This window comes from Sphaeramia orbicularis, chromosome 5 (assembly GCF_902148855.1).
Source record: "Sphaeramia orbicularis chromosome 5, fSphaOr1.1, whole genome shotgun sequence".
In the NCBI taxonomy this organism is placed as follows: Eukaryota; Metazoa; Chordata; class Actinopteri; order Kurtiformes; family Apogonidae; genus Sphaeramia; species Sphaeramia orbicularis.
The window spans coordinates 55,280,765-55,304,634 of record NC_043961.1 but is presented as its reverse complement, the minus strand read 5'-3'; the positions used below and the strand labels follow the sequence as shown (position 1 = coordinate 55,304,634).

General features: G+C 37.7%; 2 protein-coding genes across 24 annotated transcripts in view; both read left to right on the top strand.

The window, feature by feature from the left end:
• Positions 1-4,952, top strand: part of eif4g3a (eukaryotic translation initiation factor 4 gamma, 3a) — a 72,067-nt gene extending 67,115 nt beyond the window's left edge. For all 21 annotated transcript variants that reach the window (XM_030135160.1, XM_030135153.1, XM_030135159.1 and 18 more), the window contains 5 exons: positions 22-120; positions 279-425; positions 2,201-2,282; positions 2,388-2,537; positions 3,923-4,952. In XM_030135160.1, coding sequence (XP_029991020.1) covers positions 22-120; positions 279-425; positions 2,201-2,282; positions 2,388-2,537; positions 3,923-4,104 — 660 coding nt within the window. In that variant the 3' untranslated portion in view covers positions 4,105-4,952. The remainder of the gene's footprint in view (positions 1-21; positions 121-278; positions 426-2,200; positions 2,283-2,387; positions 2,538-3,922) is intronic.
• Positions 4,953-5,823: 871 nt separating this feature from the next.
• On the top strand, positions 5,824-21,579 carry hp1bp3 (heterochromatin protein 1, binding protein 3). Of its 3 annotated transcripts, none has more exons than XM_030135163.1 (13): positions 5,824-5,952; positions 6,406-6,487; positions 11,910-12,096; positions 13,973-14,035; positions 14,140-14,296; positions 14,409-14,552; positions 14,651-14,710; positions 15,883-16,022; positions 16,856-16,946; positions 17,374-17,533; positions 18,607-18,718; positions 19,145-19,298; positions 20,168-21,579. In XM_030135163.1, the coding sequence occupies exons 2-13, from the start codon at positions 6,421-6,423 to the stop codon at positions 20,795-20,797; spliced, it is 1,965 nt and encodes a 654-aa protein (XP_029991023.1). In that variant the 5' UTR covers positions 5,824-5,952; positions 6,406-6,420; the 3' UTR covers positions 20,798-21,579. The 3 variants fall into 3 exon arrangements, with proteins under 3 accessions (XP_029991023.1, XP_029991022.1, XP_029991024.1); XM_030135162.1 differs by lacking the exon at positions 5,824-5,952 and adding an exon at positions 6,122-6,297 and having other exon boundaries at positions 19,145-19,297; positions 20,170-21,579; XM_030135164.1 differs by lacking the exons at positions 5,824-5,952; positions 13,973-14,035 and adding an exon at positions 6,122-6,297.
• The last annotated feature ends 2,291 nt before the right edge of the window (positions 21,580-23,870 follow it).

Below are 23,870 nucleotides of genomic sequence, written 5' to 3'. Positions count from 1 at the left end.
TGTTTTGTTTTGTGTCCACAGAGCCATAGGACTGTGGGGTCTTTGTGGAGGGAATCTGGCCTCAACTGGACTGACATCCTACCTGAGGGAGAAGATGTCCAGACATTCATCTCACAACAGGTTGGCGATAACATCCTCCACTGACGCCGTCATCACTCGGCTTCCCTGATGAATTTTTAGCCCAACAACTTCCTTCTTCTCTTCCCATTTCCTCTGTCTCTATCCTACCGTCACTTCTTCCTTGTCATAACACTGTCTTCTTGCACTGACACAAACAGAAACTTCAGTTTGTTTTGTCGGACGGCTCCGGTCCTGAGGCTGCTCTGTCTAGAAAGATCTTGTCTCCTGAGGAGCTGAGCCGGCAGCTGGAGAGACTCCTGCTGGAGGACATGGCCAGTGACGAGCAGATCTTTGACTGGGTAGAGGTATGAACCACCACACATGCACGTATGGCGCAAGCATTACAAGACCAGTGGACTCTTTATGCTGCATTTCCTACAGAAATTGTGCTTATATTGAGATGAACAAATTAGGGAAAAGAAGTAAAGTCCATCTGATTCACTGTGGACCAAAGTTATTATCGTTAACGAAAACTAATGAAATGATGAAAACTAGAATTGAAAAAACATTTTCGTTAACTGAAATAAATAAAAACCATAATTAAAAGAAAAAGAACGATAACTAACTGAAACTATATTGTGTGCTTACAAAACTAATTAAAACGTATAAAAGTTATGGATAAAATTCCCTTCGTTTTCGTCTTTGTCAATGTCGGATTGATACGAAAGCAATTTGATTCGCTCTAGCAATTTTAGCTAGCGTCACCATACGGTACTTCACAGTCCGTCACTTCTCATCTCTTGTCGTTTAGAGTCGTCTTCTCGTCCCCACTGTACCTGGAAACATGGAGACTAAAGTTGGGAGAAAGCAGCAGAGTCCTGTATGGGATTTATGTGAATACGATGGCAAAGAAGATAAAAGATACGACAAAACTAAAATTAATACTAAAACTAAGCATTTACAAAAAAATGAAAACTAATAAAAACTGGTAAACCTGCTCTAAAAACGAATTAAAACTAACTGAATTAGAGAAAAAAAGTCAAAACTAAATAAAACTAAACTATAATGAAAAATCCAAAACTATTATAACCTTGCTGTGGACAAGCAGGACCCAGCTCAGGATTTTCAAAAGCTATGTTCATACTGAAGATTAGTGCTGTTATTACTTTTTTTTTGAGCTGTTGGTGTTCTTCAAATGTGCCCAGTGCCAGGTCACAATCCTGACTTGACAATGTCACACTCAGTAGACTGCCGTACAGAATTAAAAACTGTCACCTATGAACTCAGTATTTAAAGTGTTACTTATAAGCAGATGTGCAGTGGAAATGTCACCCAAATACTTACACCTGTTGTTGATCCACCGACGACATCCATCACAGATGTCCTCCGTGTGTGTATTCACTGACTGATTTCCACCACTACACGGTAACAAATGTTAATCTGAAGTGACCTACAAGTACAAACCCAAGATGAACTCTTTTGTCCCTCATCGTAGGAAATGTATCTCAGGTTTCCAGCCATGATATATGTGTAAAAAAAAAAAAAACATCCCACTTATTTAAAAGACATCAAAAAACGAAAAAGAAACATATCAAAGAATCCTCCAGCTGGAAGTTTTCCCTGAGTTGGATTTTTCTGAATGGGGAAAGGAATGATGAAAGGACAAAATGTGCTGTCTTGTCATGCTGTTACAAAAAATTGAGTTTGTAGATGTCAGAAGAGAAGGATGTATCGCCCTTGGAGAACAACTGTCATCACATTGTCTTATTACAAGCAGATTTAGGTTATTTTAAGACAAGACTTCCCACACTCTGACCTCTGTGTATCATGATATGATAAAGCTAAAAAACAAAAGAAATGTTGCCAGACTGACAAATTCCAAGTCAAGTCACTTACGAGGATACAGACATTTAATGTCTTTTTAAAAACATTTCTGTGAAAAGAAACAGCAGGGGTGTCGAGCGTTGACATCTGTCTTGACGGCCCAATACTAATGTGTCTGTTCTGTCGTCACAGCCCTTTGGAACATTCTTACTGTTTCTTGTTCTTCAGTGACTGTGTGCTACAGTAAGATGTGATGAACTGTGTGAAATTGACAAGCTTGTTTTGTCTTCACCTGCGTGTGCGCTCCATTTCCCAGGCAAACCTGGATGAATCTCAGATGAGCTCGTCTCCCTTCCTGCGGGCTCTGATGACGGCTGTGTGTAAGGCAGCAGTGAAAGGTAAGCACTCCACCACCTGGAAGAGAAACGCCCTTATTCGCCCCAAATCGCTCCACTGATTTGCAATATTTACACTCTGCCAAACTCACTCTGCCTCCTGCACAGATGATAACACCTGTCAATGTCGAGTGGACACGGCCATCATCCAGAGGAGATTGCCTGTATTACTCAAGTACCTTAACTCAGACACTGAGCGACAGCTGCAAGCACTTTATGCACTTCAGGCGCTGATCGTCACCCTTGATCAGCCTCCAAGTAAGTCCTCATCCTGGGTTACTCCTCCTGCCTTGAGGTGATGCTCTACGGGTGCCTTGAAGGCTCCCATTTCTTAATTCTGCAAGCTGGTGCTGGTGTTTGCTTTTAAGGTTGTTTTTTTTTTTACAGCAATATTAGTTATAACTCACAACAAAATAAATAAAGCAGTATTTGCAGGATTAAAACACAAGGTTGTCAGATGTGTCATGAATATTGAGGACACGCTTCCAGTTGAACACTGGATTTTTTTCACATCAACCTTAAATTTGAAATGGAAACTTGTTCTAATCATAGTTTACCAATTTTATGATTTGGCTGTTAATAAGGAAAACCTTTACTTGCTTAAGTCAGATTAGTGAAAGCTTTATTTAATAAATCCTCGTGCAAAGTTCAGAGGAAGAAGATGAAAAGTGTTTTGCAGCATGACTGTATTGGGTTCTTTGTATCATCTTAGATGTCCTTTATCCTCCTTCCACCTCCCAACAGTCCCAGACCAGTTTATACTTCAGTGAAAAGCACTGTCAAACCATAACCAAAAAATAAGTGTGCAGTCTTTTTATCATTTTTTGTAAACCTTGGTGAGGCTAATGTCAGGATGGAGATTACTGCCATTTACAGAAAAAACATAATGCATTGACTTTACACAAGGACTCTGCACATCCTTAAAACATTTAGAATGCAAAATTTAAGACCTTAAAATGTCTTTCATCCAATTTTGTCAAGTCTTCAAAGTGCATTGTGTAGCATTAGTGGCATATAGTGTGGTGAGGTTACAAATCACAACCAGCTGAATACCTCTTGCTTTACGTTTCATGTGATTATGTACCTTAAAGTATAATTTGTAATATTATATCACATTTCTGCAAATAGATCCCCCTGATCTCCAACACTGCACATTTAAAAACTGCTTTTTTTGTAAAGTTGCATAATCCTCACCCTCACTTTCTCTGTTCTTCAGAAAAATTTGCATTGTTGACCAATAACCACTCATACAAATTATGCAGTTTGGTCGGAATTTAACGGCACACACTCAGCTAGTGTTTCTGCTAACACTGACTCCATCGAATATGGGTAAAGGCAAGACAATGAGAGAGAGAGAGAAATGGGATCTGGCTTGAGAAAAACACATGAAGCCTGTGGGAAAACTCAAAATTAAAACCCAGATCTTTGGTCCTTTTTTTACCAATGTAAATATGAAATAGGTCTTAAATTGTCATAATAGCCTTCAGAAGGTCTTACAGAGTTTAAATTAAAGTCAGTGAATAATGCACTTCTGATCTAAATGAAAGTCAAACTATTTGTCTGCTTCACCCATCGGCCCCTCTGTCAGGCCCCGTCTCTGTTGTGAATATCTGTGACCAATGTGTTTTCCCTCCGCCTTGCAGACCTTCTCCGGATGTTCTTTGACTGTCTGTATGACGAGGACGTCATCTCAGAGGACGCTTTCTACAAGTGGGAGACGAGCAAAGACCCCGCTGAGCAGCAGGGGAAGGGTGTGGCCCTCAAGTCTGTCACGGCCTTCTTCACCTGGCTGCGGGAGGCGGAGGAGGAGTCGGAAGATAATTGACAAGAGAGACACCCCGGGACTCAGACTTAGTAGAACTGCATCCTTTCAGCAGAACAAACAAAAATTCAAAATGGGTGTATGAGCAGGACGACATGTTTACGGCTGGAATTTTTTTCTGCGGTACGGTTCTGAAACATGCCGCCATTTTGAGTTTGGATTCCAACGGTGGAAGCACTAAATACCTGTATTATACATAGAAAATATTTTTGTTTTAAATTTTAACTTACTTTTGTTTTGTTACTTTTTAAGAAGAGACTTAAAAGATACATAGGTTCTGGACTCTTTAATTTATTATTTTTTTAAGGACTGCAAATATGAAAGTTATTTAACATTTGCAGATGCTCACAGTGAGAACCTGACAACAGAAATAACAATATAATTAATTATAATAACAAAATAATAATTGTGAGATAAATAGCCTCCCTGGATTCCACACTGTTTGGTTTAAAACAGGGTAAAACAAAATTATTTTGGGATGAAGGGGAAGCAGAGATAAGCGGACAGGAACTATTAATGTTGTCCATGTATGACGCTTGAAGTCAAAGGTTGTCTCCTGATGACTAGGAAGTGTTCCCTCAGCCTTTGCTTGCTCTATGTGATATGTACAAAAACCTCCACGAGAGGTAAAAGTGTGCAGTCGAGAAGCGAAGCGAGTCAGTCCACAGAACTGTCGAAAACGACGCAGACGAACAAACCGGATACATTCAACTGAAATGAGCAAAATGCAACTTTAAAAAGCAAATGGCCAGAGTCAGTGAACATAAAAATGCTTGTAATACTTCAGACCTACAGAGCAAATTAAAAGCTTGTAAATACATTAAAGACAAAAAACGTATTTGAAAAGATGATTCTGATAATTATTCTTGTTTGCAATTTCACTAAATGTTTTATTAGATGTTTTATTTTTGATAATAATGTGCCTGTTTTAATGTATGTGTATTGAACTGGGGCATTATTTCAGTTTTCCTGCTTCGGACATCACCTAAATAGCCTCAGAAGAAGAGCAGTGGAGGTGTTTGACCTGACCAAGAGGGAGAGCAGCTGAGGACGCCCATCTGGCAGCTGCTCTAGGATTCAAAGAGAGCCAACCATTTGGTTCATTGAACCGTTCAAGCATCAAGAATTGTTCAAACCTAATCCAGAATTAATGGCTCTTGGTATTAGTACAGCGGTTTATAAATGTATGGTTTCATTGTTTTTGTCCATTTTTACTTTTTTGTGAATGTGTGTGTATTTACATTGTGCATTGATTTAGCAGAAGCTGAAGGAAAGTGGTTTAATGCCCAGAGATGCTTTTTTTTGTGGTTTTAAAAAGAATATATCACCTTACACAACGAAAATGAGATTCTCTAAAGGTAGTTTTGCTACTTTTATAGGGTTTCAAACTGTTGGAACTTGATCCAGTAGCATCAACACTGTTGCATTATGTCTTGTTCTTCATAATTCCTCCGAAAGCTTAACAACTACATTTCCCGTGAGCCTCAGCTATAGAGTTACTGCTAGTGTTTTACCCGAGTTGTAGTTCACGTCGAAACAATTGTAATTGGTTTGTGACAAAACGGGAGCTGTCGATAACAAGTTAAATCTAAAGATGGACTTAAGTGCACAAAAGAGCTACCTACTAGCTTCTGTAATCTAAAACCATCCATTGCATGTTTTATGTTGTGATTTTTTACATTACGTTCAATATCCAGCGTGGCGGCCATGACAGTGGGAATCCTCCGACGTGTTGTTTGACGCAGTGACGTCACCAACGGTTTTGATGGGCGGGGCGCGCAAACGAATCTAAATAAAGGATCGTGCAGAATTTTACTTCCAACTATATCACATATTCTCGACTGTTTCAAGGTAAGTTTTACATGCGCTGTGGTGACTTTTTTGCTAAATGCATGTTTGCATGAATGCTACGCTGGAAATAAGCGCAAACGTTTGCTCAATGGAGATGAAATGAATTTTATCTCCCTTGTACGACGCCATTACGTGTATACGAACCTTACGAACAAAATGGCGAAATTGCCCGAGAAATCTGGCAACTCATCTTGTTGTGGTGCACTGGAAAGGTGAAAAAGCACGTCCGAAGATGGGCGGATATTACAGATAGTAGTGCACCGTTTGGAAAGTAGTCTGAGCTGCAAGAAAGAGCAGCTCTTATTTCCCTCTCGTACTAGAGTTAGTGGGCGCCAATGAATGAAAGTGGGTTTGGTGCTCTGGCCATTTTACACCACACGGCTGGAACACATCTCCACTTAACCCGGTGTAGTGCCTCTTGGGTGGTTAAATTGTACTGTGTTCTTTAAACAGGTGAAATCTAGTGTGATGCCCATTCGCCGAGCAGCAGCGACTCCGACCCAGGAGAAGGCCCCCTCCGCTGCAGCAGAGAAAGGTGAGGCCTCCTCACATTCAGGCCCCTGGCACAGAGGGGGACTCAACTTTACGACTTGGGACTCGTTTTTTTTTTTTTTTTTAACTCTCACCCATGCAGTGACTTGAAACTTAACCAGAGACTCAATATTGATGTGAGGTTTGGGATTTGCGAACAGCGTTTTTTTTTTGTTTTTTTTTTCCTCCCTTCATCAATACTAAAGAAATGTCTGAGCATCTGGATCGCGTTCAATCCCTAATTATCGTGTCACATCCTCGACTCTACGCATGCGCACAGCCACTGCAACTCATGACCGGAAGTTGGAGTAGGTCTGTGTTGTGCATATACAGAAGCTGAAGAGGTGCATCTACTACATGATATATATATATATATATATATATATATATATATATATATATATATATATATATATTTTTTTTTTTTTTTTTTTTTTTTTTTTTTTTTTTTTTTTTTTTGTAACTTATATTTCATTAGAATGATAAAATGATTATTACACTGGGTTACAAAAAAATGTTTTTTGCAAGTTGTCTAGGTTTTTTCAACTGAATTAGGACCATTTTGCACTGCTGAATCCAAAAATGACATCTGTTTTTCTCAATCAGGTCAGGTTTTTTTTTTGCTAATTTGATTTTGAAAAATTTGATCTTCTCACAAAATTGATTTCATTTTTGTGACTTTATCAGTTGATTTTTTTTATATAGTTCTCACCCAAAATAGGTTTTAAGAGAAAAAAAAAATCATTTTCTAACAGGATTCCTGTTAGGTACAATGGTGTATTCACCGCAGATGTAGCAGAATACGTCAGGCTTATTTTTGCAAGATCTTCTAGTCGAAGCCATTTCATTCACCTGTAATATAAAAAAAAAACATTAATCATAAATTGACAAAAGTAAAATCTTCAGAACTCGTTTATTGCAAGAAATATGAAAGAATTTTGTATCAGATGTGAAAATGCCCATAAATGTAAGCAAAAATGTTAAAAGCCAATATGTAGCATAGTTCAGAAAGTTGACCTGATTGAGCAAAATTAATGTGATTTTTGGATTCAGCACACCAAAATGATCCTAAATCAGCTCAAAAAACTTAATAAATTTGTTGTTGACCAGTGTTATTATTATTATTATTATTTTATTATTTTGTTATCATTTTAAAAGAACAAAAAAAAGAAAACACAATAATAGCTTTATTTATATAGCACCTTTTAAAAACAAAGTTTACAAAGTGCCTTTGACAGACAAGTAAAGGGCACAACAGCAGGATACAAGATGTAAGTAAAAACACTAAAACAGAAGCAACACAATAGGAGAGATGTGTACAACAAATGCAAAAACATGATACTTTGAATAAATTAAATGAATCGGAATAAAGAGGGCAGGGATAGCGTAACATGATGCTGTCAAATCAATGCAAAAATAAAGGAGTGAGATAAAACAACATCATGTATGAGAATATAAACCAACAATCAAACAGGATAAGATTCAAATTTTAAAAATTTAAAATTAAAAGGGACAAACGTCACATAAAAGTAAGTCTATAAAAGTGTGTTTTAAGAAGTGATTTAAAAGATGTCACTGATTCCGCAAGCCTTATCTCCTCGGGCAGGCCGTTCCAAAGTCGAGGGACCCTGCTGGAAAAGGCCCAGTCACCCTTAGATTTATGTTTATGTTTATGTTTACGCATTTGGCAGACGCTTTTTTCCAAAGCGACTTACAGGGGAAAACCAATTAAATCACTCAATCAATCAAATTTTATTTATATAGCGCCAGATCACAAGAAAGTTATCTCTTGACATTTTATATATCGAGTTGGTCAAAACCAGACTCTAAGTCAATTCTACAGAAACCCAACAGAATCCTCCAGGAGCAAACACTTGTGACTGGTGACAGTGGCGAGGAAAAACTTCCCTTTAACAGGCAGAAACCTCGAGCAGACCCAGACTCCTGGAGATTTAAGCCTCGACTTTGGAACAGCCAGGAGCCCTCTGCCCGAGGATCTAAGGCTGCGTGCTGGCTCGTAGGTAACTAACATCTCATCTATATAACTTGGGGTCAGACCCATTCGGGCTTTAAAAGTAATCAGTAAAATCTTAAAATCAATTCTAAACCTACATCACAACATAAATAAGTCTGGGTAGCACAGTCTTATCAATTATTTTTGCTTATATAATGTCCATTTTTTTCCACTTTTGTTCATTTGTGGTTCTTGTAGTCTCAATCTGTGTTAGTTTTTCCATTAGAAATGTGTCCTCGATTGTAGTTATCCATCGATCCTTTGATGGTACGTTCATCTTCCCCCAATTCCTTGTTATACATTTTTTTGCAGCTATCAACATCACTGTGAGTGCGGCGTATAACTCACTAGCTGTGAACCTCAGAGTTCTTCTGTACATGACACATGTCAGTAAACAAAAGGGTCTGGAATCCAACTTTTCTGTTTGCAGTCTTTACTTAAGACTTAGATTAATACAAACAAAAGATGAATTTCTAAGTTAAATTACGTGACGGTCAAAAGACTGTGATGCTCCAGGCTTCCGGTTCCGCTCCTTTTTCTTTGCATATTTATAATCTTAGCGGCCGATAGGATTGCGTCACACAATTATATCAAAACTTATACTATTATTACTCAACATTCATATAATATACATAAATTATTAATGATAAATCAAACCTAAATATAAATATGAGTTTTTAACTGAAACACAAAAAATGGCTCTAACAATCACCTTTACCAAATATTTGTCTATTCACGTATAGTGCCATCACCAACGTTGCATAAATAAAGAATTTCAGGTTTCTTTGGAATTGTGTATCCTAATACTTGACATAGGACATTGTAGATCATTTCCCAATATTCCGAAAGTTTTGAACATTTCCAAAAAACATGAGAATGGTCTACATCCATCTGCCCACATTCTCTCCAACATTCCTGATGGCTCTGGAACTGTTTACTTGTAAACTTGGGTGTAATAAAAAATCTTATAAGGTTTTTCCAGGCAAATTCCCTCCATGTCCGAGAGCTAGTAGTTGTATGATGTAATTTCCACATGTTTAGCCAATCTGTATCATCAATTTCTATGTCAAATTCTCTTTCCCATTTCAATTTTACATTACTACATGATATATTTGAGATGATTTTCTGGTTAAGACACCAAAGATTTCCTCTTTTTTTTTTTTTTTTTTTTCATTTGTTTATTTGTATCAGACATGTAAATAGTTACAGTCCATAGACTATAATGAGCATTAAAAAATAATTAACCCTTTCATGCATAGTTGTCACTAAAGTGTACAGCTATTCAGAGCTGTTCTCTTGTTTATTCATGTGTTTTGTTGTTTTAGTTCCATATCAGCCAACACAGTGGACTCTAATGCGTCATCCCATATACTGACATTCATACCATTACCATAACTTTCCTGTACTTTTATCTAAATCAATTGCTAATTGTTGTTAGACTGTAATTAAGAGGGGTTTTTTTGTTTGTTTTTTTGCATATTATCTAAGTGAGTAATAACTAGTAGTATAATATGTTAAAATGTGAGAAAACATCAGATTAGCAGCATTAACCTCCTGAGACCAAGGAAAATGAAAATTTTAGCTTTTTTCCATCAAACAGTTGTCTTGATTGGAAACTACTTAATCCAGCAGTTTTTTTTTTGTTTGTTTGTTTGTTTTACTTTTTTTTAAATTATTGTTATTTATTTATTCATTTTTTAATGGAATGTCCTTTGCAATGGACAGCATTTTTTCTGTAAAACTGTCAAACTTTTGACTCATACAGAGGACAGAAATGCATTGCTGGGTCTCAGGAGGTTAAAAATATTTTTATTTCATAGTTTTTACACAGTATGTCAGTAAATGCATGTTTCTTTGCTTCAAAAATTAAATACATGGTGTCCAGATGAGTGGACATTTTTGTAACTCCATGAAATATAGGTTCATTAAAAAAAAAAAAAAAATCAATCAAATTGTTTTTTTCATGCCTAAAGAGGATGAACACACTCAGGAAAAAAAAAAAATCTTGATTAAGGTTCTCATAATTCATGCATGAAAGCGTTTAAAAAAAAAAAAGGGTTATAAATGTAAAAACGACACGCATACACACACCCTATCTTCGATAACAAGTGTAAAGATGCTGGTGCCGGTATTTAACAAGTGTAGAATCAAGTCAGTTAACAATTGTAAAAATCAGCATTTCTAGAATGACTTAAACGCAGTATAAGATTCAAAATTGCCTTCCGTAACATTTCATAATAAGAGCGAACATTATTAAAACATAGCATACCACTAGCGCTACAGTTACGATAAAAAACCATGTATAATACGGAATGCATTGTTAAAAGCAACACTGACTGAGTGAGCAGTACAACGTTTAAAATTAACCCATAAGTAACAGAGGTAAATATTCGAGCAAAAAGACATGAACAATTTATTCTTAACAGTAGTGGAACAAAAATAAAACCTTCCATCCATCCATTATCTTCCGCTTTATCCAGGGCCGGGTCGCAGGGGTAACAGTCTAAGCAGGGATGCCCAGACTTCCCTCTCCCCAGACACCTCTTTCAGCTTCTTCCAAAAAAAAAAAAACCTGCAAGAGATAAAAATTACTCCTGCCATAAAGACTCCTAAGCTTAGTTTGAATGTCATTATCATCGCTAAGATTATCAGATACAATATGTCTGAGGTACTTGTAGGTTTTGACATATTCTAATGGAAGGTTATTCAACTCAAATTCAGTTTTTACATTGTAACTATTTGTGTCAAACAAAATAATCTTTGACTTATCAGAGTTAAATAAAATATCATAAGTGTTTTTGTTATAAAACATGTATAATTTCTTGTTGTGTTCATCAGAGCTGGTTAATGTGGACAAAAAAAAATCCATCTGTTTGGATCTGATGGGATATATTAGGCATGGTCATGACCTGATGAAGAGTGGTGCCTGAAGTCAAACATGCTGATAATGTCATGGCTTTGGGCTGCAGGTGCCTGTGAGCTCAAATTCATTGGTGGAACTGTGGATTCCATTTCACACTATAATCAAGCTTTTGCAGGGATGGCTGGTCTTTAAAATCTTTACACTTCCAGCACATTGACCCCAAGTCTTGCTCTAAACTAACATGCCACCTAATCTGAAACCAGCTGAACACTTGTTGAGCTCTGAAGTCATCACAGAAAAGTAGAACATTCCATCAGTGAACTCATTGTTTAATAGGGTGTCAAAGATCTTCAGTTTTATTTATGAAATTATCCCAGAATGTCTACTCTTAATTGAAAATCATGCCAGTGTCTAATGCAGCTGCTCAGAACATTACAGTTAAGTTCCTGCCTACTTAACATGTCAGTTACACTATCATTGATCAAAAATGGATTTTATTCCCAACAGCTTCCTAATTTTCTTGTTCCTCTTTCCTGAACCTCCCGTCAGAGCCGGAAGCGACCACCAAAGAGTCGTTGTCCGCTGATGAGGAGCCGACTGCATCTTCTGCTGCTGCAGAACCAGCTGAGATGGAGGAGGCTGAGGCCGCAGATGTGACAGAGCCCACAGAGAATGGAGAGAAAGAAGACGGTGGAGAAGCAGAACCTAAAGTATCAGAAAACAAAGAGAATAAAGAGTGAGTTTCTTGGTGGATTTTATGCATCTCTGAGCCTGAATATTGCGATATTTCACTTTGATAGCACTTTTATCTGTTTTTATTATCCTTACCTCTGCCGGATAACAGCAGACTGCTCCCTTCATGGTCGCAGGGCTGTATTTCCAAAAGAAGTAACTCGTCCAAAGCACACACTTATTCCCACACATCAGACAGATGTACCAGCCCACGTGTTCACATTTGCAGTAAATATTTGAACTGTTGGCTGAGCAGTAAAAAGGCAAGTTGAATTGGTGACATAACGATTAGATGAATTTCCACTAAGGGTTAATAAAGTGAATCTGAAATGATCAGTTACTTGGCATCAGCCAGTGATTATTTTTGCCAAATCTCTAAACAAAAGTGACAGACAGAATAGATTGTGACGAGCAGCCTCGTCAGTTGGCTGCTGTGTAATAATACAAGCACTCTCCATTTCTTTAAAATAAGTGCATAGAGACTGTCGACATAATAGTGTTAAACATTAGCTTGTTTAGATAGACACTTTATTTATCCCCTGAGGGAAATTCCTGTTTTCAGTAGCTCTCGATACACAACACATTAGCTTCCGTGCACAATAAAAAGTAATTAATGTAGTATTTACTGGACTAAAAGCACAATTACTAAATATTAATGTCCATTTTAAGGTCAGCAATTTGGTGTCATATTTGTTGTTTGTAGTTACCTCTTGTTTGATCAAATGGGTTAGAAAACATGTATTGGCTTTCATACCAGTCAGTGGCTGCTGTGCACTTCAAATACTAGCATCAACCACATAAAAACATAATTAAATAAATAAGTACTTATGGCTGAGGGAAATGTTACAGATATTTTATATAAATATTCAACTTAATGTGAAATCAATAATGGAAAAGACGAGTAGATGAAGCGATTCGGACACTTCAAAGTCTGTTTTTAAATTCCTTCACATAATATTGTTTTAGAAGTAATTCTCCCACACAAAGTTGGTGTAGAGAATTGGGCAATTCAAGTGAAAAGCCGAACATTAGCCTGATTTTTCAGGCTTCTAATTTGTAATCTTGATGTTGCTTGTCACTACCTGATCTGTACCTATTTGTCCTACACATCGAAGAATACTCCTTCCTGTTCCTTGTATTTCTAAATAATTTTCAGCATCTCCTGAGATTTGAGGACCATAAATATAAAGGTTTTACTTTTTGTTTCAGTAGTTGCAAAATATATAATTTAATTTTTTATCCAATACATTTATATTTTTTACTAAACTATATATCAGCTAACAGTAGCTAGCAAGCTAACGGCAGTTTTCCAGTCCCTTCAAACTGAGGAAATCGGATAATAAGCTGAAGGTATTTTAAAAATGTAAAAGATTTGTGGCTGTAGAGAAATCCTTGCAAACCCATGTTATTTGATTATTAAAACATTACTTGCATGTATTAATTTTATATTGGCTCTATTTTTATTGATATTACTCTATTCCATGTACTAGTTCAAGGAGCCACATGAAACTCACGTTTAATTTTCCCTTGTTATCACTATCTGACAAGAATGTTGAATTGAAATAATCAAAAAGTAGCAAATTGGCATCAAATCAGATAGTCTTTACATAATAATACTTTTGTTCAATATAAAAACATATCACCTTATTTCATTTGTAAAACAAGAGTCTAGAAACATTTTATCTATAAATACGAGTGACAGGATCAGGTGGTGACGGTGCTCTAAACTCACCAATGTGATGCTAAATAGGAGGAGAACATGTCCTAACACACAGCCTTTCTGCACACAGCAGACTAGTGTAGTTAAACTACTCTGATGATCATTAAGACAGATGTTCTGAAACTTCATTTTGTCTTTTCCGGCGGTGACAAACGGACAGTGACAAATGCAAGGACTGCGCCGCTGGACAGTGCGCAACACACTGCTATGTTCTCCTACTAAGGTGAGGATGTGATAAAGATAAGGGTGGTAACGATCACAGTGAAATATCGCTCTTAACGAAATGAGCAGCTCGACTTAAACTTGTCTCACTCCTCTTGGCAACAGGTTAAAGGATGGATACAAATACGAGAAAACCAAAGCCAAGAAGGTGAAAAGGACTATTCCAGCATGGGCCAGTGTCGCTGCGAGCAAAAAGGTTCCAGTCTCAAACTTTGCAGGCACTCAGCACAAATTGGATAATATCCTGGTTGAGGCTATTATGGTATGTTCGAACGTGTAGCATCAAACATCCTGACATATGCAGCCTCTTCTTGTAATGGAACCAGTTGTGTTTTATGTTCTGGTTTAAAGAGATGTGCATTCGTCTTTTGCAGTCTTGTAATAACAGGTCCGGGGTTTCATACCAGTCCGTCATTAAATATATTGTGAAGAAATACCCGGGGATGGAGCTCGACAGGAAGAAGTTCTTGATCAAGAGGGCATTAAAGAAACATGTGGACAACGGCACCATCAGACGGGTAAATAATTGTATTTTTTTTTTTTTTTTCCAGTTGAAGTGTGATTTCACTGCTTGTCACTGAAATGTACTTTCCACTTTGTGTTCTCCTCTGTGCAGCTGAAGGGTAAGGGCCTTTCTGGAACTTTTGCCATTGGGAAGCAGCCTGCTGCATCTAAGGTACGTTGGAGTGTTGGTGGAGGGTGGGTGAGTGGGCGAGTGGACAGCCCACAGGTGACAGGCTTCTACTGCATGGAAATGTAAAGATGTGTAACAGCTGGGTTCAAATTCTGCAAATAAATTTACAAATGTAGATAAAATCTGTAACTGTAACTGACCCTTTACTTGTGCACAATGAAACGCCTCTCAAGTCTTCATATCTTTGTGTTTTAGTCGTACATATGTGATATCTCATCAATGCAACTACTAAGAAAATCTGTAAGATACTGTTAATTTTACATTATCCTCTGTTTTGACATAAGATAGGTTTATTTGTCACATGCACAATTACACATAGTACAATGCACAGTGAAATGTATTTCTGTACCTTCAGCCAATAGTGAAACAGAAAAAAACACATGCAGTACACATGATTTTAAAAAAGTATAAATGTGTATATATGTTTTAAAAAAAAAGTATATTTGTAGACTGATGTCCTTTTTACATTGACGTCATTAAGTGAACAGGCAGTTGAAGGTTTCATTCTCTGTTATAAGACCAATGGCCTCTTGAGTCCAGAGTTGTGGTTTAGTCTTCGTCCAATTCTAAAGTATGTCCAACTAGAAAAGCACTCGGAGAGCGCAGACCTCCGCCAAGGCAGATCAATGCCCCCCCCGCAAATTTATTTAATCATTTTTTCCTTCTGCCAGTATCAATATTTCCTGAAATTTTCATCCAAATCCATCCATAACTTTTTGAGTTACTGTGCACACAGACTGACAGACGCCGGCAAAAACATAACCTCCTTGGCGGAGGTAACTAGAAAAGCACTCGGAGAGCGCAGACCTCCGCCAAGGCAGATCAGTGCACCCCCCCCCCCCCCCCCCCCCCCCCGATCACCACTACAATTTAATCATTTGTTCCTTGTGCCAGTATCAACATTTCCTGAAATTTTCATCCAAATCCATCCATAGCTTTTTGAGTTATCTTGCACACGGACAGACAGACAAACAAACGCTGGCAAAAACATAACCTCCTTGGCGGAGGTAAAAACCTCTGCCCTGCACCAGATGATGGCAGCCTGTTTGGTCCTTTTCCTGTGATAATGAAGTAAACAGTTTCCCTTTCCCATCTTTCCCCATGAGATTGGGATGTTTGGTTGTAATTATGTCTGTAAATGGATGGTGTTTTAGAAAGGTCCGCAGGTGGCTGAGTCTCTGGGTGACGCTCTGCCTCTCATCATCACCCGGCTCTGTGAGCCCAAAGAGGCCTCCTACAATCTGATCAAGAAATACCTGGAGCAGCACTTCCCCAACCTCAACATCGAGACCAGGTACACGTCATGTTAATGTCCACAACAACCTCATCATTTTGCTTGTAACACATCTTTTCGTGGTTTAGGTTTTGAGAATGTCTGTCTCAAGTATACACAATTAGAATAGCAATTTGTACAATATGTACTGGACAATATATTATCAATATGATAATTAAAGACATATACACAAATAAGTGCAAAATATTGTTATTTAAAAATTATGTGGTTACATTTAGGAATTATACAGTCTGATGGCCACAAGAAGAGTAAATTACTTTTCTGACCTGCTCTGGCAACTTTAAAGAAATGTTTGATGTGAGAAATTAACCAATAATTTGTCCTGTGTAAGATCTTGTAGCTAACGAACAGTATCCTTACTGTTGAAAATCTCATGTAGAGTTGTATCATTCATTGGATTATTTGACTCCGTAATGGCAAAATTACTTATATCCATATATATTCATATATATTTTCATATATCATATAGGCTTCTAACTCCATTTCAGATATATTCATGTCACTGTGTATTATAGAGCAGTTTTGACCTCTTTTGTGTTTTGTCCAGAGTAGAAGGCCAAACCAACATTTCACACAAGGGTCTTATCTCTAAGTTCCTGACACTAACCAACACTTTCGACACATAATAATTTTCTCATGGGAGACAGAAGACTACATTGTGATTTGTATTTTTGGGTTCAGACCGTCTCAGTCTTTTGTCTGAATGATGTCTCTTTCTATGGAGCTCCAAATAAAGTGATTTCTTTGACACTGAACGCTTGATCTGACCCTTCTCTTTTGAAGACGAATTAGTAGAGTATTATTTTTCCATAACAACTCCATTTTGTCCTCAGGCCACATGTCCTGAAGTCAGCCCTGGTGAGGGCAGTGGAGAAAGGCCAGCTGGAGCAGATCACTGGGAAAGGAGCTAACGGGACGTTTCAGGTAAAGGCTTCTAGAAAACTTGTAAATGAGAGAGATCTAGTGATTCAGTACTATGGGACTGTTAGAGAAAGTGTGCAGCATTTTCTTTATAATAATAATAATCATCATCCTTTAAATCATTACTTGTGACTGTTAGGGTTTTTTGTAACAACTTCACATTTATCTGTTTTGGAGTTGAGCATAGACATTCATGTTATCATTTCCTGCAGGTTTATCACTGTGAATGATCAGTTACAGTCACTTGTTGCACAACACTTCTGAAAATATTGACTCTGTTCTTTAACTGCTTGCAAACAACATGACAGGTCTTGTTTCTCACGCTGCTTCATCAGTTAAACAGTTTAATCAGACCCTTTCAGCGTACGTGGACTGGTTTACACGGACTCATCTGAACATGTAGCCTATAATTTGTCTATGTCCGTCACAGCTGAAGCGCACTGGGAACCAGGTCTTGCTGAAGGGAGGCGCGTTGGAGGACGCCATCACAGCTGCCATCACAGCCATGAACGAACCCAAGACCTGCAGTACAAACTCTCTGCGCAAATACCTTGTAGACTCCAACAAGGACAGAAAGGAGCACCTGTTGGGTACGACGCCCTCTGTCCCCCTTTAGACTCTAACACTTATAAGTATTTCACTGGTAGCTTTAACTGTTGTCTCATTTAAAAGAATATAATGTTGTACATGGTTTCAAGTGAGAAGAAGTAAACTAGACAAAGAATTTCTGAAATGACCCCAAAAAAGGAGTCTAATCCATTTTCTCAGCAGAAGATATATAAATGAATTATGGCAAACCAATCAGAACATGTTTTACATTATAGATTTTAATGTTTGACTTGCTTTATGAGCTCCTTCTACCTCTTGCTAATAAAGCCCAACCGATATGGGATTTTTGGGGCCGATACCGATATTGGGGGCTAAAAAAAAGCCGATATCCAATATATCATCCAATAATCGATATATTGGCCAATATATGAAATAAGAACACTGAGGATATAATAATCTTATATTAGATAATTATGGACAGGTGGATTAACAGTTGCATAAATGTTTATCTCATAAAGATAATTTACACAACTTTCAAATGCAAACCATGCAATCACAAAAATAGAGCAAAAAATATGACTTACCACAAAATTATGTTTTCCCTCACAAATTTTGATGTGTCTGCCTCACGGCACTATAACTTACCATGTGAACTAAGGACTAAACTGAGCATGTGCAGAGTGAACAAGAAAAGCACTCTGAGTGCGCAGACCTCTGCCAAGACAGATCTGCTGCTGCCCCCCCCCCCCCTCACTTCTTTGGAGGTCTGAGTGAGAGGATTAGCAATCCATCCTTAGCTCCGTGATTATGTGTGTGTGGGGTGGTGATACCCTCTTTGTCCAAGCAGGAGTGAAAGTGAAACTAACTCACTTTACTATTCCTCTAACTCTCTGGGCAGTACACACACAGGAGCAGCGAGCGAGAGAATCTCCGCGCAGCAAAAAAAGTTGATGCATCAGCTACATATTGGCTGATGTTGATTAATCGGTGATATGCTATAATCAGCACGATTAATCGGCCGGCCAGTTAATCAGTCAGGCTCTACTTGCTAACATGAACAGTGTTCATCCGTGTGCAGTCATGATGTTACTTTAAGAGGAACTGTCTTCCACAGTGGCCCATCTCAGAAGGACGCTGAAGAAGTGTAAGGTGCTGGGCTGGATGGAGCAGATCACCGGACATGGCTTCACAGGGACCTATCAGCTCTCATTCCCCTTCTACCCCAGGTGTTTAAAGTACTTTGAACGACAGATTCACTCTTTGTTATATTTTCCCCTCTTAATCTCAAGCTTTGTAAGTATTGTTTTTTTTTGTTTTTGTTTTTTTATATTTTGTTATGTAATTTCCATATTTCTTGTATTATTTACATTCCATAATTAAAGCTACAGAGTACGCATGGTAGCGTCTTAAGTAGTGACTGTATCAAAACATCTCCTTTTTACAAGATATGGATTAGACTTTGCTAAATGATGGTTACATGTATTTAAAGTCTACTGTGTAAAACCTCTTATCCTTTTCATGAGTGTTTGTAGTTTTCATTTCTTTGTCCTTTTTAATCTGTTGCTTTGGTTGGAGACAAAACCCACAACATGAAACTTCTGATGTTAAATGTTGGCTCTGTGCTGTCTAACACTGGAACATTTTCTTTGTAGCCCCACCATCTTGTATCCAGATAAGTTTAAAGACCCTCCGAAGAAAACCCCTTCAACCAAACGGAGGCAGACAGTTGAAACTTCAGAGGAGTCTGAGGAAGAGTCTGAGGAAGAGGAGTCAGAAGATGAAGACGAAGCTCCTCCTCCTCGTAGGTGGGTGAAAATTATCTGTTCTTTTATTGTTATAGATATACCAAGAATTCTGTCCATCCAAGATTTTTGTCCAACCCATTTCTCAAAAACTGTTCACCTGATTCTTTTCAAATTTCATGCACATGTTCTTTACATTTGCCTTTCTCCCACTTTTTACAAATTTTTCTTTATTTTAAAGATTGAAAGTTAAGATTTAAAATCAATCCCTGTGTAGGCAGGGTGTCAGGGAGCAGGAGGGGCAAAGTGTTGTGCGACCGGGTGGTAGTATTATGCCGCGTTTCCACTACGTGGTATCGGCTCAACTTGACTCGGCCTTTTTGTGTTTCCATTACGAAAAAGGGCCTGGAATCTGTTACCCAGTACTAGTTTTTTGGTATCAACTCCGCTGAGGTTCCAGGACTGGGGACCAGATACTAAAACGTGACATGTAAACACTCCAGACCACTGATTGGTCAGAGTCGTCTCTGTGACCCGCCGTTTTACAAAAAACAGATGCGGAAGTTGACACTAAATATAGTGGTATGTTAATCCACATGATGACAGCCCGCAAAACTACACCATGGTTTGTCAAGGAGGTTCAGACGTAAAAATTCAGCGTGAGCTTGACGAGACAACACGCAACGAGCGAGTTTATCAGCAACTCTCTGAGCAGATGACACAGAAGTAACGCACCGCATCGCTATGACGACCAGGTACTGTAAAGTGGGTAGTATCCTGTAATGGAAACAGTCTCCAGGAGTAGGACCTGGTGCCTGAGTCGAGCCGAGCCAGTTCCACGAGGTGGAAACGCGGCATTAGTAAACTCTACTTACCTCTTCGCTTGTTTTACCTGATGTTCATCATTAAAATGATGCATTCACTGTCACCTTTAGGAAATCTCGAAAGAGGCCTCCACCCAAAGCTAAGCGTCCTCCACCGGCCAAGAAATCTCGAAGCAGCAGTCGGGGCAGGGGGCGGGCCCTGGCAAAGAAGTCTCCAGCCAAGAAAGCGGTGCCTTCATCCAAGAGACTGGCGAGCAGGACGAGCTCCACCTCCAAGAAGGAGTCTGCACCACCACCTAAAGCCACACCTGTGAAGAGAGGAGCTCCTGCAAAAAAGCCCAAAAAACCAGCTGTTAAGAAGCTCGCCAAAAGGGGGTCCAAGCGACCTGCGTATAAAGAGTCTTCTGACGAGGAAGAGAAGGAAGAAGAAGAGGAGGAGGAAGAAGAGGAGGAGGAAGAAGTCGTAAAGGAGACGACGAGAGGCGGCTCCAAGCGCTCCAAGCCCAGCGAGTCATCCCAAAACCCGCCGCCAAAAAGCAAGCGTCCAGAAGTCGGTCCAGTCGGCCTGAGTCGTCCCCAGCAAAAAAGGGCGCCAAGAGCAACAAGTCCACTCGGAAGTCCAAGAGAGGGAGACGCTGAGGCCACTTCCACAGTGGGCCGCTCTCAGACGCAGTGGCCCGCCGCTTCTTTCCAGTGCTCTCTCTTTTTATCAGTTTCTCCCTTTTTAATGGGGCAGTAGTTTTTTATTTCTATTGTAGAATAGAAACATTATCCTACCCGTTCCGTTTTCTGTACATTAAGAGTTCCTGAATTTCCTTTTTAATCACAGTGTGTAGAAAAGCTCAGTTAGTGCCGTTCAAACAGATGTGACCAACTGCCCATTTGGGAAAGCATAGCAAGATCCACCAGACTGTAACTAGAACAATGTAGTAACTTCTGTTTTTATATCTCTTCCTCATCCACTGTAGATGTGGGCAGCACACTTCAGTAATATCAGATGCAGTGAGCGAGCAGTCAGTGTTCCGGAAATGAAAAGAATGTCCACTTTAACATCAGTTATTGGTTGAAAATTCTTCTCTAACATTGTTTTCTAAAACAAAGGTGTCACGGCGGTCGTCCTGTGTCCCGGGGTGGCTCACCACTCAGTATGTGTCAGAATTTCTGAAAGTTTGTCCATACGTAAGCTATTTGTTTATTTATAACAGAAATTTCCCCTGTGAAGGATTAGGCCTGCAGGTTGTGAACTCGTACAACAACAGATAAAAAACCAGTCGGCATTTGTCTCCGAACGACTCACATCGGGAAATGTGTATTTTTTGATATGTGTGTAAACAAGCATATGCATAAATCCATTTAATTTCCTCAGCTGTTATTCAGTCAGTACCAACCTGTAAGAAATGTGTTGTGAATAAGAAAAAGGAGGTGAAGAGCTCAATACGTACATACCCTGCATGCATATATTTCTTGTGTTGTTAAGCCTTTTTTCCCCAGAGTCATTAATAAAATGGCTACATTTGTAAACCTGTTGTTTGGTTGATTTACCACATTAGGGGAGGGGGTAGGAACTTGTGGAAGTCATAAACCATAACTTGTACTGCATAGAAAACAACAAAATGGTGCCATTGTTGTCCACTGTATGAAGTTATGCACCTGATTTATTTATCTAACTTTATGGAGCTCATTTACACTGAGCATAAGATTTACATTTTAATATCAGTAACAAATGTTTGAGCCCATTAGTAAGAGACAGTGGTGGTTTTTTTGCATCTTTATAGTCTGAAATATACAAATACATTTCATAATGCACATTAGTTTTATCACACATAATCTTGTGTCCGTAAATTACAAAAAATGAAGTTATTCCATGAATGGCGGTATGAATATTAATCTGATGTTTGTCCTCTAAGGCACAGATGACAAACATGCGGCCCGGGGGCCAAATCCAGCCCACCAAAGGGTTCAGTCCGGCCCTTGGGATGAATTTGTGAAATGCAAAAATTACACTGAAGATATTAACAATCCTTTTAGTTCAGGTTCCACATTCAGAACAATTCAATCTCAAGTGGGCAGGGCCAATAAAATACTACCATAATAACATAAATAATAAGAACTCCAAATTTTTCCCTTTTCATGTATTTACACTACAACAAAGTATAATTTCGCAAAAAATGTGAATAACCTGAACAAACATGACCCTGAAATGTCTTAAGAGAAGTACAATTTTAACAATATTCTGTCTGTTATTAAATGTTTTGTGTGTTTGTAGATCCACTGTGATCTGTAAGTTATAATGTACATGTGGAAATGATAAACTGAGGCAGAATATTGTTAAAATTACACTTATTTTTTCAGTTCATGTTTTTCACATCTTTTGAAAGGATAGTTTGTAGATGTGAACCTTTTCATAATGTGAATTTACTTTTTTCGCTCTAAAACAGAGAAAAGTTTGGAGTTGACTCTATTTATATATTATTATGTTATTATTTTACTGGTTCAGCCCATTTAAGATCAAATTTAGCTGAATGTGGCCCCTGAACTAACATGAGTCCAGAAAAGCACTGTTTTTGTCAATACAATGCCATAGATATTAATGTAAGAACTGAAGTGATTTTGGTTATTATCAAGAAAACATGTTAAATGAATAGATATCAGCTCAGAAATTAAACTTGTGAACTATTTTTGTTATCATTATATTTGTCCAAACAAATGTACCTTTAGTTGTACCAGGCATTAAAATGATGAAATTCTTTATTCAGTCATCACATAATACAACCGCTATCAACACTACAAACATTACTAATAGGTTAGTGACTGAAAAGGCACAGACAGAAGCAGAATGTTTATATTAATGCCTGTCCTACATAACAAATTAAGCTACACAGTGTTCAATATAGGAAAAAGAAAAATCAAACCAAAAAAACAAGCAAAAACATAAGGAAGTGAAACTAAAAAAAAAACAAAAAAAAGAAAACATAACCAACCAAATTAATGGTAATTTAATGTAGAATAGAAAATTAATTATTTACTTAATTATTAGATCTTAACAATTGTAACTGTAATTGTAAAATGAACAAGAAATTGAGGAAAACAAGGGGTGGTCTAATATTTTTTTCCACGACTGTATAAAATGTGATTTCAGTAATAAAAGTAAGGAGTGTATTGTGTAGTTTTCTAAGATTTTACATGATCACAATTTTTTTTTTTTTTTTTTTTTTTTTCATGTTTATCTGTGGGATATTCTGTGTCCAGTGTTTTCTGGTAAATACTGCACGGTAAATAAAATCTGTAATTTAACAGAATTTTCACTGTTTGTTTGACAGATTTTTCCTGTACTTTTAAGATACAGGAAAATATCACTGAAACGACAAAAATAGACTGTGATTTTACATGTCAAATGTAAAATAACACGAAAAAAACTGTAACTGTGAATAACCCAAAAATTGCAATTTTTTAAAAGAATTTTTTTCTTTTTTCACAGTAAAACACAGTTAAAATACATTTGCAAATATATCGTAATCTCACAAATATTTCTTTTCTACTGTTAATTTAAAGTTTAATACTGTAAAAAAAAAAAAATAATAATAGTAATAATAAAACGAGATAAAATTACTGACAATTAACCATTAAAGAAGTATTTGTTCTGCAAGTTTAACAAGACGTGTTTGTTAATTGACAAATATCTTGTGTAATTACAGGAGGTTTCACAACAAAAATGTTGAATAAATGTATTTTTGTGAATGTATAACATATATAAGCGCTGATAAACTGTCCAAATACAGTTTTTATCAGTGGATTGGACAATTTAGTCTCAC